We start from the raw sequence: 11014 nt of genomic DNA on the forward strand, positions 1-11014 counted from the left end.
ACGTATGAAGCCAATCGCTTCACGTCGGAAACCCGTCATCTCTGTAAACACGTGGAGCCGAGCGGAGTGTGTCCTGTCCGTTAAAGGAGAAAATTAAAGCAGCTAAAACTAGTTTCTGTAAGTCACCGCTTACTGTTTATACCCTAATAATGCACATACTGTTTATTATTTTAGTACGCCCAGTTAGCCAGCTTTGAAATGTATATTTTAACACGAAGTGTTTATGGTAGCCATTGGCAAGCTAACGGGCTAACACGCTGTTTACTTAGCTTACGATATAAATTAGCTTTAAAACACATTGTGAATATATAACAATAGTGTCAGTGTGTAACTAACGTGACTTATAGTGTGGTTGCTATGTGGACAAACGTTACAACTATGACCATACACGTCAAATATACAGGAAGCAGGACCCATTTTTGAGTTTATTAAAGGCCTATGGCAGATCTATTTAGATCTTATTTTGTGTCAACTTGCCCATATCAATTCATTACGTTTGATTAGTTAAACGTGTTTTAAACGTGGACTGCTCTTTCATGTGGAGGTGTGGATTGTCATGTCACTTGAAACACCATTTATTATTATGACTTGATTGATGTTTTCTTCTTTATCAGATCAACCTTTAAAGAAAATGGCAAAAAGTCTCCGGAGCAAATGGAAGAGGAAGATGCGCGCAGTGAAGAGGGAGAAAAATGCCCCCAAGGAGCTGGCCCGTCTGAAACAGGCTCTGAGCAATTTGGGAGAGAAAGGAGAGGCTGTTATGGCAGACGTGCAGGAGATCGCCACAGTGGTGCCAGCTGACAAGATCAAGAGGAAGACAGATGCCGAAATGGTGGAAGGAGATGGTGAGTGACTGAAAACAGGAAGCCTTCTTACTTCAATGTTCAGTGGATCAGATTTTCCACTGAAAATGTGTTAATTCAGTTAGGAGTATATAGCTTAAAAAAGATTTAATTTATTTTATATCATACTCACATGATTTGATGGCCATCAGTACTGTGTTACTAACCGTGTGAATAATCTTTGAGTCATCTTGCTTATTTATAAATCTTTGTCTGTTGTGTCTCAGACGGGAAGATGGACATGGACAGCAAGCGCAACCAGAAAACTCTGCTGAATGAACACGGTCAGTATCCTGCGTGGATGAGCCAGCGTCAGGCCAAGAAACTGAAAGGCAAGCGGATGGCGGCGAAGGCTGGCGCAGGCAAGAAGAAGAAGAAGGGAATCTCCTGGTGAACCAGAGCAAAACCAAGTGACTTTGGCTTTGCCCTAAAAAAAAGACTTTTGATGCAGAAACACAGAGTCATTTCATGGATTATTTTATGCACGATAACTGTGGATTTTCTGCTGTTGAATCAAGATGCATTGCCGTGCCACAGAGTCTGGTATTGTAAAGTGATTCAGTGAAGGAACAGGCGTGTTCTTATGGGACATGATACATCATTGCAATGCAGGTGATTGTCATGCGTTCTCTACTACAAATTCAATCTTTTCATACTCGGATAAAATAATCATTTACAGGTATATGGCTTACTATAGTTTATTTTTTTGTTTTATACCAGTATAGACTGGCTAAAGGGTTGAGACACTGACCATCGTCCGTGTATCACAAGTTGGATTTGGACTGGGGACATTTGTTGTATGTCATTCCCCATTTTTCTCCCCTCGTTTTGTGTTGTCTCTCAAATATTTTTCTGATATTGCTGCATATTACATGATAAAGGAATGAATTGTGTTGTAGATAAAATGCAAAAAAAAGATGATTCCTCTGAAAGATGATAAAACCATAATGGCGCTAACGTTTGTCTAATAAAAGTTGTTTGCATACAAACGAAACAAATAATCTTGTCCGGATAATATTTTATTGACAAACATGTTAACCGCTTGCTACTAATATGGATTGGATTTGATCATTACCCAAAGACCAAAGCTGAGCTATTACACAGTAAAAGTATAGAAAACAGCTGATCAGAAGCCATTTCAGCAGACATTGGCTGTGATTTCCCTATAAATACAAAAAAAAAAAAAAATCTTTTGAACCACTTAAAGAAACTGCGATTGTTTGAAAGTGAAGCTTGTGCAAAAACTCCCTGAGTGGGTGGCTCATTGCAGCTCAACGTAAGCAGATGGGAAAAGACCAACGCGTCCGTGACACTGTCCCTTCCACCAGCCCTCGTCAATCATCTCGATGTTGGTGATGATGTCATCTGGGTTGAAGGAGATCTCGTCATCAGCCTCTGTGTGGAGAAGAAGACCAAATGATTTCTCCTCACAAATGTTGAGATGGTTATTAATGGTCAGAGTCAGTGATTCTGAAGAAGGCTTTTTGTGAAAATCAGTGAATATTTCCCCATGATCCACTACCTGTACGTACACTGTAAAAAAAATCCAGTGTTAATACACACAGCCTAGAGTCTGTTAACTTTGCTTGCTATGGTGGGTCCCATTGTTTACCAGTTTACAGAGTTTAGGCTGTATATTAATACCAGATTTTATTTTCAGCGCGCCGTACACACAGTACAGACAGGTAGCAGATCATGAGGAGATATTCACTGATTTTGACAAAAAGTGATTTGGAATACAAGCGTTCTCCATAATCGCTAACTCAACCTTTCAAAATGTCAGAAAAATAATTAAAGTGTCATCATACCACCATCGTAGTCATAAATGGCTTTCGCCTGCAGGCCACATGTCAGGTCTTCGTAGTCGTTGTCCACCACTGTAAAAGAATCATACAAAATTAGTATTTCATTTCATGCATAAAGAGGTTTGACATTTCAACTGACAGCTGATTTCGGACACAGACCTTGCGGTGGTGGTACGGGAGGCATTCGATCACTTAGATCCTCGTACTCTCCATCGTCCTCCTCTTGAGGGGACCGGCCGGGCAGCGGGGGGGCCTCAGCCTCTTGAGGGGACCGGCCGGGCAGCGGGGGGGCCTCAGCCTCTTGAGGGGACCGGCCAGGCAGCGGGGGGGCCTCAGCCTCTTGAGGGGACCGGCCGGGCAGCGGGGGGGCCTCAGCCTCCAAATCATCCGAGCGAGGAGGCAGGTCCGGGGGCTCCTCGTATTCTGGTTCGTCCTGTAAAACATCATCAAAGTAACTTTGATCACATGATCTCAAAAGGAATGGAGTAGAGAACCTTAAAAACATTTCGCATACAAACCTAGCCCAACTTTTGTGCCATATCTTTCATAAACCAAACAAAGATGGCAGCCAGATTTATCGGAAGTGTCTTCACTCAATTGTGCGCGACACAAACAAGTTTAACTAACATGTTTTTATTACTTTATGTTTCACTCACCCCTATATACGCAAACATTATTGACATACTGATTTCCAAGCATTATGAGTTTTGAATATTGTAAATAAAATAATCCTTATTGCTTTTGGCACTTCTTTTTTGTGTGACAGTTTTGAGCCGGTCATGACAATACGTAGATGTTTCTTTCCAATATTTTCAAATGTAAAACAAAATATAATAATAATATTATTCATTTTGTACAAAAAGAGCACAGATAGTGTAATATTGCCTTTCTCAATTTATTAAGTCCATGTGTTTGTATCAGGTGTGTTACCTCTGGTTCTGGCTCAGGTGTCTCTTCTATCTCTGGCATGTACTGGGGGATTTCTGGTGGAGGCATGTCGTACTCTGGATCTTCATCTGAAACATCCTCATCTGGAACAGCTGCTGGACAAACTTCCTCCACTCTGCTGCTTTGCTCCTGAAGAAAATACACACAAAATCATTACTAAGATATGTTGACCGTTCCTTTAATATTAACCCCTCCACTCATTAACGGTGTGTGTGTGTGTGTGTGTGTGTGTGTGTGTGTGTGTGTCTGTGTCTGTGTGTGTGTGTGTGTGTGTGTTACCTCCTGTCTGCGTTGGGCCAGCTCTCTCTCTCTGCTCTCTCTGGCTTGTCTCCTCGCTCGTTCCTCTTCTGCTTTCTTCCTGCTCTCTTCGTCGGACGCCTTGGCCATGTTCTCAAAACGAGCCTTCAGTTTCCCCGCACCTGAGCTTGCTGCGTCATACAGAGGAATAAATAGGAATAATACATTAGCGCTGGGGGGCTTTAAAGGTCACATATTTTGCTAATATGGGTGTGTGTTTGTGTAGGTGGGTGGCTTCCCCCCCCCCTAGTGACATCATATGGGGAAATAATCTGAATGGGGGATTTGAACAAAGGTTTTCAGAAAGGTTGAGGTAGAGAAAAAGAGAGAGAGTTGAGAAGCCAGGAAAAAGTGCATTTCACATAATAGGGGACCATCAATGGTTCATCCGAGATATGGAACAGGAGACATAATGATGTCGAGTGAACAAAAAAAAAGAAAAACTCACAGGCCTCTAATGGTTGTGTCTTTTCATAAGCAGAGGAAGGAGAGTCCATGTCTGAGAAGCCAGCTGCACTCTAACAGAGAATGAACAGAGAGGAAGGATGAACAGGATGTATAGCTTACCAACGCATTCTCAGTATGCCTAACCAATGACCAAAACTATGTATTATAGATATAAATGTATTTTCATGTGAATTTTCTACCAATGTATTACATTGTACAGAATAAACCTAAATCAGCTAATAAGATTAATATTTAAAAAATTATATAATAATATTTTTAGCACTAATACCTTATCCATGCGGTCTGCCTGTACTCCATAACGACCTCCGAAACCTGCTGAATAATCTGCACAGACATAAATCTGATCAGTCCGATGTACTGAGTCCTCTGATATTTAAAGAATAAATACACATGCAGGTGTTTCCTCACCTTTCTGCGACTGATGTTTCTCTGGCTCGCTCTTATAATCAAAGCCCAGCGCGGCTTTATCCACCTTCTCCTTCTCCACGCCAAACTTCCCTCCGAATCCCTTTGAGTAATCTGAACGGGAAATCATTAAAAAGCTAAAGTTATTTAGATTTAACGCGTTAAGGGGCTAAAAGATAATGACAATTGCTACAACTTTAACTCACCTTTCTGTGACTGGTGTTTCTCCGTTTCCCCTTTATAGTCGTACCCCATAGCCGCCTTATCCACCTTCTCCTTCTCCACACCGTACTTTCCTCCAAATCCCTTTGAATAGTCTGGTGAAAATAAGATGCAAAGTTCAAAAATAGATAGAAGAAAACAGTAATTTCCTCATACAGAAAGGAAGACACCATATAAAATTGAAATGTAATGTAGGCGGAGTATATTGTTTGTTGTTGTTGTACTGTTGTATGTAGGTTGTTGTACGACCTGCATATACTTGTTTATTTTGTATAATATAATATTGTAACTAGGGGCAGGAAACGCATTGTGCTTCTGCCTGCTCCTTCTCGAAATTATCCTTTTTTGTTATTTGATATAATTGTATACTTTTTGTTTTTATAATTTTCTCTTTTTTTTATATATCGTTGATTGTTCGAGATAAATAAAAATCAAATGAAAAATGACAATAGCTACAACTTTAACTCACCTTTCTGTGACTGGTGTTTCTCCGTTTCCCCTTTATAGTCATACCCCATAGCCGCCTTATCCACCTTCTCCTTCTCCACACCGTACTTTCCTCCAAATCCCTTTGAGTGATCTAATAACATGTTTGATTTTCTGTTAGGTAGCAGCACTTCCAAAAGGAAAAAATACTGCACTGTTAGTGAGTGAGTGGGCCTCTTTGAAGCTGTGCCAATGACTTACCCTTCTGTGATGCGTGTTGCTGCACTTCTCCTTTGTATTCGAAGCCCATGGCAGACTGCATAGATTACAATAATATTTCAATATCCAATTGTTCCACATCACACTGACTTAAATAGTTCTATCTCAAATCATTGACGAATGTGTAAAAGCCAGATTTAAGGTGAGCACAGAAAATGTGTCTAGAAAGTGAAATAATTATAATCAAGATTTCTGTGTGTTAATTTGTCTGCTCACCTTGTCTACACGGTCTTTCTGAACACCATATTTCCCGCCGAAGCCTTTAGCCGCGTCTTTCTGTGAGGAGTGCTGCTCCACCTTGGCAACATAATCATTGCCCAAAGCCACCTGGACAGGAAGAGTTATGTTTATGAACAGATTAAGGCAAGGTTTATACAGTCATATGAAAAAGTTTGGGAACCCCTCTCAGCCGGCATTATAATTGACTCTGCTTTCACAAAAAAAATATAAAAGTGGTATGTCTTTAATTTACCAGGAACAGCTAACTACTGGGATGTTTTCCAAACAAAGATTTTTTGAAAAGCAGTATTTGGTTGTATGAAATAAAATAAAATGTGAAAAACTGGCTGTGCAAAAATATGGGAACCCTTGTGGTTTTGTTGATTTTAATGCCTGTAACAGCATGTAAAACTGATGACTTTAAACACAAAGTTGTTGGATTATGTTGTTAAGCCTTGAACCTCATAGAAATGTCTGTTTAATCATGAGAAAATGTATTTTAGGTGCCTAAATGCAAGTTGCACTTCTCTTTGACTCTCTGCTGAAGTGAGACAGAATGGGATCATCAAAACTGCTCCCAAAAGATCTTAAAAACAAAGATTATTCATTATCATGGTTTAGGGGAAGGCTACAAGAAGCTTTCCCAAAGGTTTCAATTGTCAATTTCTACTGTAAGGAACGTTGTCAGGGAATGGAAGGACACAGGCACAGTTGCAGTTAAACCCAGGTCTAGCAGACCAAGAAAAGTACAAGAGCGGCATACGTGGCGGATTGTGAGAATGGTTGCACACAACCCAAATATCACCTCCAAAGACCTGCAAGAACATCTGGCTGCAGATTGTGTATCTGTACATGGTTCAACAAATCAGTGCAATGTTGCTGGCTGAGAGGGGTTCCCAAACTTTTTCATATGACTGTATATAAGAGGTTGGTCCAGGGTGTGAAAGTGTGAAAAAGACTAGCCCTGCGTTCCAAATCGCATACTATTTTGTTTTTCTATTCTACATACTACATCTGGCCATAAGAAAAAATCTAGTTAGCATGCAGTAGGCAACTGGGACACACCGGTACTTTTAAATATTTATTTCATCATAACATCGCGACTTGATCTTGCCTCTTGCTTTTACAGTATCTCACAAAAGTGAGTACACCCCTCACATTTCTTCAAATATTTCGTTATATCTTTTCATGGGACAACACTGAATAAATGACACTTTGATACAATGTAAAGTAGCGTGTGTACAGCTTATATAACAGTGTAAATTTACTGTCCCCTCAAAATAACTCGACACACAGCCATTAATGTCTAAACTGCCGGTTACAAAAGTGAGTACACCCCTGAGTTAAAATGTCCAAATTGGGCCCAAAGTGTCAATATTTTGTGTGGCCACCATTATTTTCCAGCACTACCTTAACCCTCATGGGCATGGAGTTCACCAGAGCTTCACAGGTTGCCACTGGAATCCTCTTCCACTCATTCATGACAACATCACGGAGCTGGTGGATACTGGAGACCTTGCGCTCCTCCATCTCCTGTTTTAAGAAGCCCCAAAGATGCTCAATAGGGTTTAGGTCTGGGGACATGCTTGGCCAGTCCATAACCTTTACCCTCAGCTTCTTTAGCAAGCCAGTGGTCGTTAGGAGGTGTGTTTGGGGTCGTTATCATGCTGCAATACTGCCCTGCGGCCCAGTTTACGAAGGGAGGGGATCATGTTCTGCTTCAGTATGGCACAGTACATGTTGGTATTCAATGAACTGTAGACCCCCAGTGCTGGCAGCACTCATGCAGCCCCAGACCATGACACTCCAACCACCATGCTTGACTATAGGCAATACACACTTGTCTTTGTACTCCTCACCTGTTTGCTACCACACACTCTTAACACCATCTGAACCAAATAAGTTTATCTTGGTCTCATCAGACCACAAGACATGGTTGCAGTGATCCATGTCCGTAGTCTGCTTGTCTTCAGCAAACTGTTTGTGGGCTTTATTTTGCATCATCTTTAGAATAGGCTTCCTTCTGGGACGACAGCCATGCAGACCAGTATGATGCAGAGTGCGGCGTATGGTCTGAGCACTGACAGGTTGACCCCCCACCCCTTCAAGCCCTGCAGCAATGCTGGCAGCACTCATACGTCAATTTTCCAAAGCCAACCTCTTGGTATGACGCTGAAAACGTGCACTCAACCTTCTTAAACTGGGCTGCAGGGCAGTATTGCAACATGATAACAACCCCAAACACACCTCCAAGACGACCAGTGGCTTGCTAAAGCTGTGGGTAAAGGTGATGGACTGGCCAAGCATGTCCCCAGACCTAAACCCTATTGAGCATCTTTGGGGCTTCTTAAAACGGGAGATGGAGGAGCGCAAGGTCTCTAATATCGACCAGCTCCGTGATGTTGTCATGAATGAGTGGAAGAGGATTCCAGTGGGAACCTGTGAAGCTCTGGTGAACTCCATGCCCAAGAGGGTTAAGGTAGTGCTGGAAAATAATGGTGGCCACACAAAATATTGACACTTTGGGCCCAATTTGGACATTTTTTCTTAGGGGTGTACTCACTTTTGTTGCCTTCAGTTTAGACATTAATGGCTGTGTGTCGAGTTATTTTGAGGTGACAGTAAATTTACACTGTTATACAAGCTGTACACTGACTACTTAACATTATATCAAAGTGTAATTTCTTCAGTGTTGTCCCATGGAAAGATATAATGAAATATTTGAAGAAATGTGAGGGGTGTACTCACTTTTGTGAGATACTGTATATCTGTCGCACCCATGGACCTATTATAATAGAACCCCTGGTTGTTTTCATACGGAGGCTCCGTATGAAAAATAAAAATATCGACTAGATGTGGTAGACATCCGGGTATTTTTAAGCATACTAAATCTGACCACAAAAATTGGGACATCCTAAATCTTTCTTCTACCATACAAAATAGCAGAAAGTATGGGAATTGGAATGCAGCCTAGATCTGTCTCAATATGAAAGAGTTTGTCAACCTTGTCCATTCGATCCTTCTCTACTCCAAACTTCCCCCCGTATCCGTACGACGCTTTGGGAGTCTGCTCCTTCAGCTTGCCCTGCTCGTGCTCCGCAGCCACTTTGTTTCTGAGATCTGCAACACTGAACACATTGAATAGGGGCTCAACATACTGAGACACATTTTTAGCAAAGGAAGCTGGTATTTATATCAATAATACTTAGAAATCTTTTACGTGGACTGCTAAAGTTGTAGTATGCAACAGATACACCACACACGAGCATGCATGCATGCATGCTCTCACACACACACACACACACACACACACACACACACACACACACACACACACACACACACACACACACACACACACACACACACACACACACACACACACACACACACACACACACACACACACACACACACACACACACACACACACACACAGAAAAGAAAAACCTCTAAAGGAAATATGGGTACCACTAAAGTGTTTATAAGTTGATACAAATGGCTTTTCTAAATGGCTAATCCACAGGTATATACGACACTCTTTTGTACAGATACTATGCAGGTTTTCCCAGACAAAAAGACAAACTAAGTGTGATGCTGGATGAGGATGGTATTTTATATTATATATTATATATTTTATAAAGCGTGACTTATTAAAAAGCTGTATACCTAAATCTGTGAGCGATCTCTAGGCCTATTCTTACACTCAGCTGCACCACTGTCTGATGGTGTCGTATGGTCTCGCCTTAGTCAGCAGTGAGAAAGCACAGCGGGTTTAAATCTCACCGTCAAAGCGTCATCATCATATATTTCCCTTATTAGGAGAGACTTGCAGCAGCCTTACAGCTTGTGCTCTGCTCTCACTTCCTCTTCCTGTTGCTACACAGCAGCAGCCACTCCAACCTGCTTTATTTCTGCATCTCTCAAACAATGGTTCACTTGCAGATATTCGGGAAATGCATTGGTTTAATTTCTACCTGATGTGTTCTTTACGTCCTGAGCCATCAATGGTCTTCGCTCCCCACCTCTGCTCCTGCTCAGATATGTCATTCTGAAACAGAACATTTAGAAAAGTAATGGGTTTACTTAGGAGTGTTTGGACCAACACAACGTACTACAGACACACATCTTTAACCCCAACAGTGACACACACACACACACACACACACACACACACACACACACACACACTCCACTAAATATACAGTACCTCAAAGTCTGGGTCCGTTTCCCAGTCGTCCCCCTCTGCAGCCACCTTCATGCTCACATCGTGACCCACCACCGACTTCCACATCTGGTGTAAAAAAACAACACAATTATGAGCCACACCAAATACTCCATAGGCCTATCTCTGTACAATCATATTCATTTGTTTGCAAACTGCACACATTTACAACTGTTAACATTTATAACCTCAAGCTTTGTTCACAATTTGCTGAAGTCTCCAAAAAGGAAGTTGGAAGTTATTTTGAACATGAAGCTTCATTTCCCCAAAGTGAAACGCACGTCAGGGCTAAATGCAGTAAAAAGACTCTAAAATACTTCAAAAACAATATCATAAAAGCATATTAAAATACCCTTGTGTAACGCACTGATAATAACACCATTTCTTGTGGAACGCATACAAATAATTGTCTATATTCATCTAATTAATGCTAGTAGGCCTAAGTTGGTCATTGTAACTCATTTACTTGTCATTCCATCATGAGCAGAGGTTGTAGGCAAGTTATTGTAGTAGTACAATTGAAGCCTACACATACCTAACCATATTACTGTATTGTTTAAGCACTTTATGATCTATAAATGTCGGTTTTGCAAATATGTCCGTCCGTCACAGTAGCCTACAGTATAGGCCTACGACATATGACTAAATGTACTTCCTTAATGAGGTTTAAAAGGTAGACACAATAAAAATACACACATAAAAGCTCGTCGGTGAGTTCAGTTGACGAAATAAATTGTAGCCTATTACCTTTCAGATTTGACGCAATATCTCCTTGTTTAAGGTGGATATTGTATCATAGACCGACAGTGATCTTGAAGGTCCCCACAGAAGTTGTGACAGTTTGATGGACGCGTGAACACGGAGCTTGCGCACGGGAA

The 11014-nt window shown here is 41.2% G+C and overlaps 2 protein-coding genes across 2 annotated transcripts; one reads left to right on the forward strand and one right to left on the reverse strand.

Annotated features, from left to right (window-relative positions):
• The first annotated feature begins 23 nt into the window (after window positions 1-23).
• llph (LLP homolog, long-term synaptic facilitation factor) lies at window positions 24-1742 on the forward strand. Its single transcript, XM_080051293.1, has 3 exons — window positions 24-117; window positions 615-845; window positions 1070-1742. Exons 2-3 carry the CDS (start codon window positions 632-634, stop codon window positions 1234-1236), a joined length of 381 nt encoding a protein of 126 aa, XP_079907419.1. The 5' UTR covers window positions 24-117; window positions 615-631; the 3' UTR covers window positions 1237-1742.
• Window positions 1743-1935: 193 nt separating this feature from the next.
• On the reverse strand, window positions 1936-10989 carry hcls1 (hematopoietic cell-specific Lyn substrate 1). The gene is made up of 16 exons (XM_080051292.1): window positions 10884-10989; window positions 10122-10205; window positions 9889-9962; window positions 8916-9039; window positions 5909-6019; window positions 5675-5729; window positions 5457-5567; window positions 4972-5082; window positions 4769-4879; window positions 4629-4684; window positions 4341-4410; window positions 3875-4023; window positions 3578-3724; window positions 2807-3080; window positions 2651-2719; window positions 1936-2237 (listed from the first exon to the last, which is right to left on the reverse strand). Exons 2-16 carry the CDS (start codon window positions 10203-10205, stop codon window positions 2104-2106), a joined length of 1680 nt encoding a protein of 559 aa, XP_079907418.1. The 5' UTR covers window positions 10884-10989; the 3' UTR covers window positions 1936-2103.
• Between the last annotated feature and the right edge of the window lie 25 nt (window positions 10990-11014).

The sequence above is a fragment of the Ammodytes marinus genome (genome assembly GCF_949987685.1).
Source record: "Ammodytes marinus genome assembly, chromosome: 22".
Classification (NCBI taxonomy): Eukaryota; Metazoa; Chordata; class Actinopteri; order Uranoscopiformes; family Ammodytidae; genus Ammodytes; species Ammodytes marinus.

Coding starts and splice junctions, on each gene's coding strand:
- llph (XM_080051293.1), top strand. CDS start 632: ATGGCAAAAAGTCTCCGGAGCAAATGGAAGAGGAAGATGCGCGCAGTG. Junction 846..1,069: donor CGAAATGGTGGAAGGAGATG/GTGAGTGACTGA, acceptor GTTGTGTCTCAG/ACGGGAAGATGGACATGGAC.
- hcls1 (XM_080051292.1), bottom strand. CDS start 10,205: ATGTGGAAGTCGGTGGTGGGTCACGATGTGAGCATGAAGGTGGCTGCA. Junction 5,730..5,908: donor AGAAAGACCGTGTAGACAAG/GTGAGCAGACAA, acceptor TAATCTATGCAG/TCTGCCATGGGCTTCGAATA. Junction 4,685..4,768: donor GAAACATCAGTCGCAGAAAG/GTGAGGAAACAC, acceptor ATGTCTGTGCAG/ATTATTCAGCAGGTTTCGGA.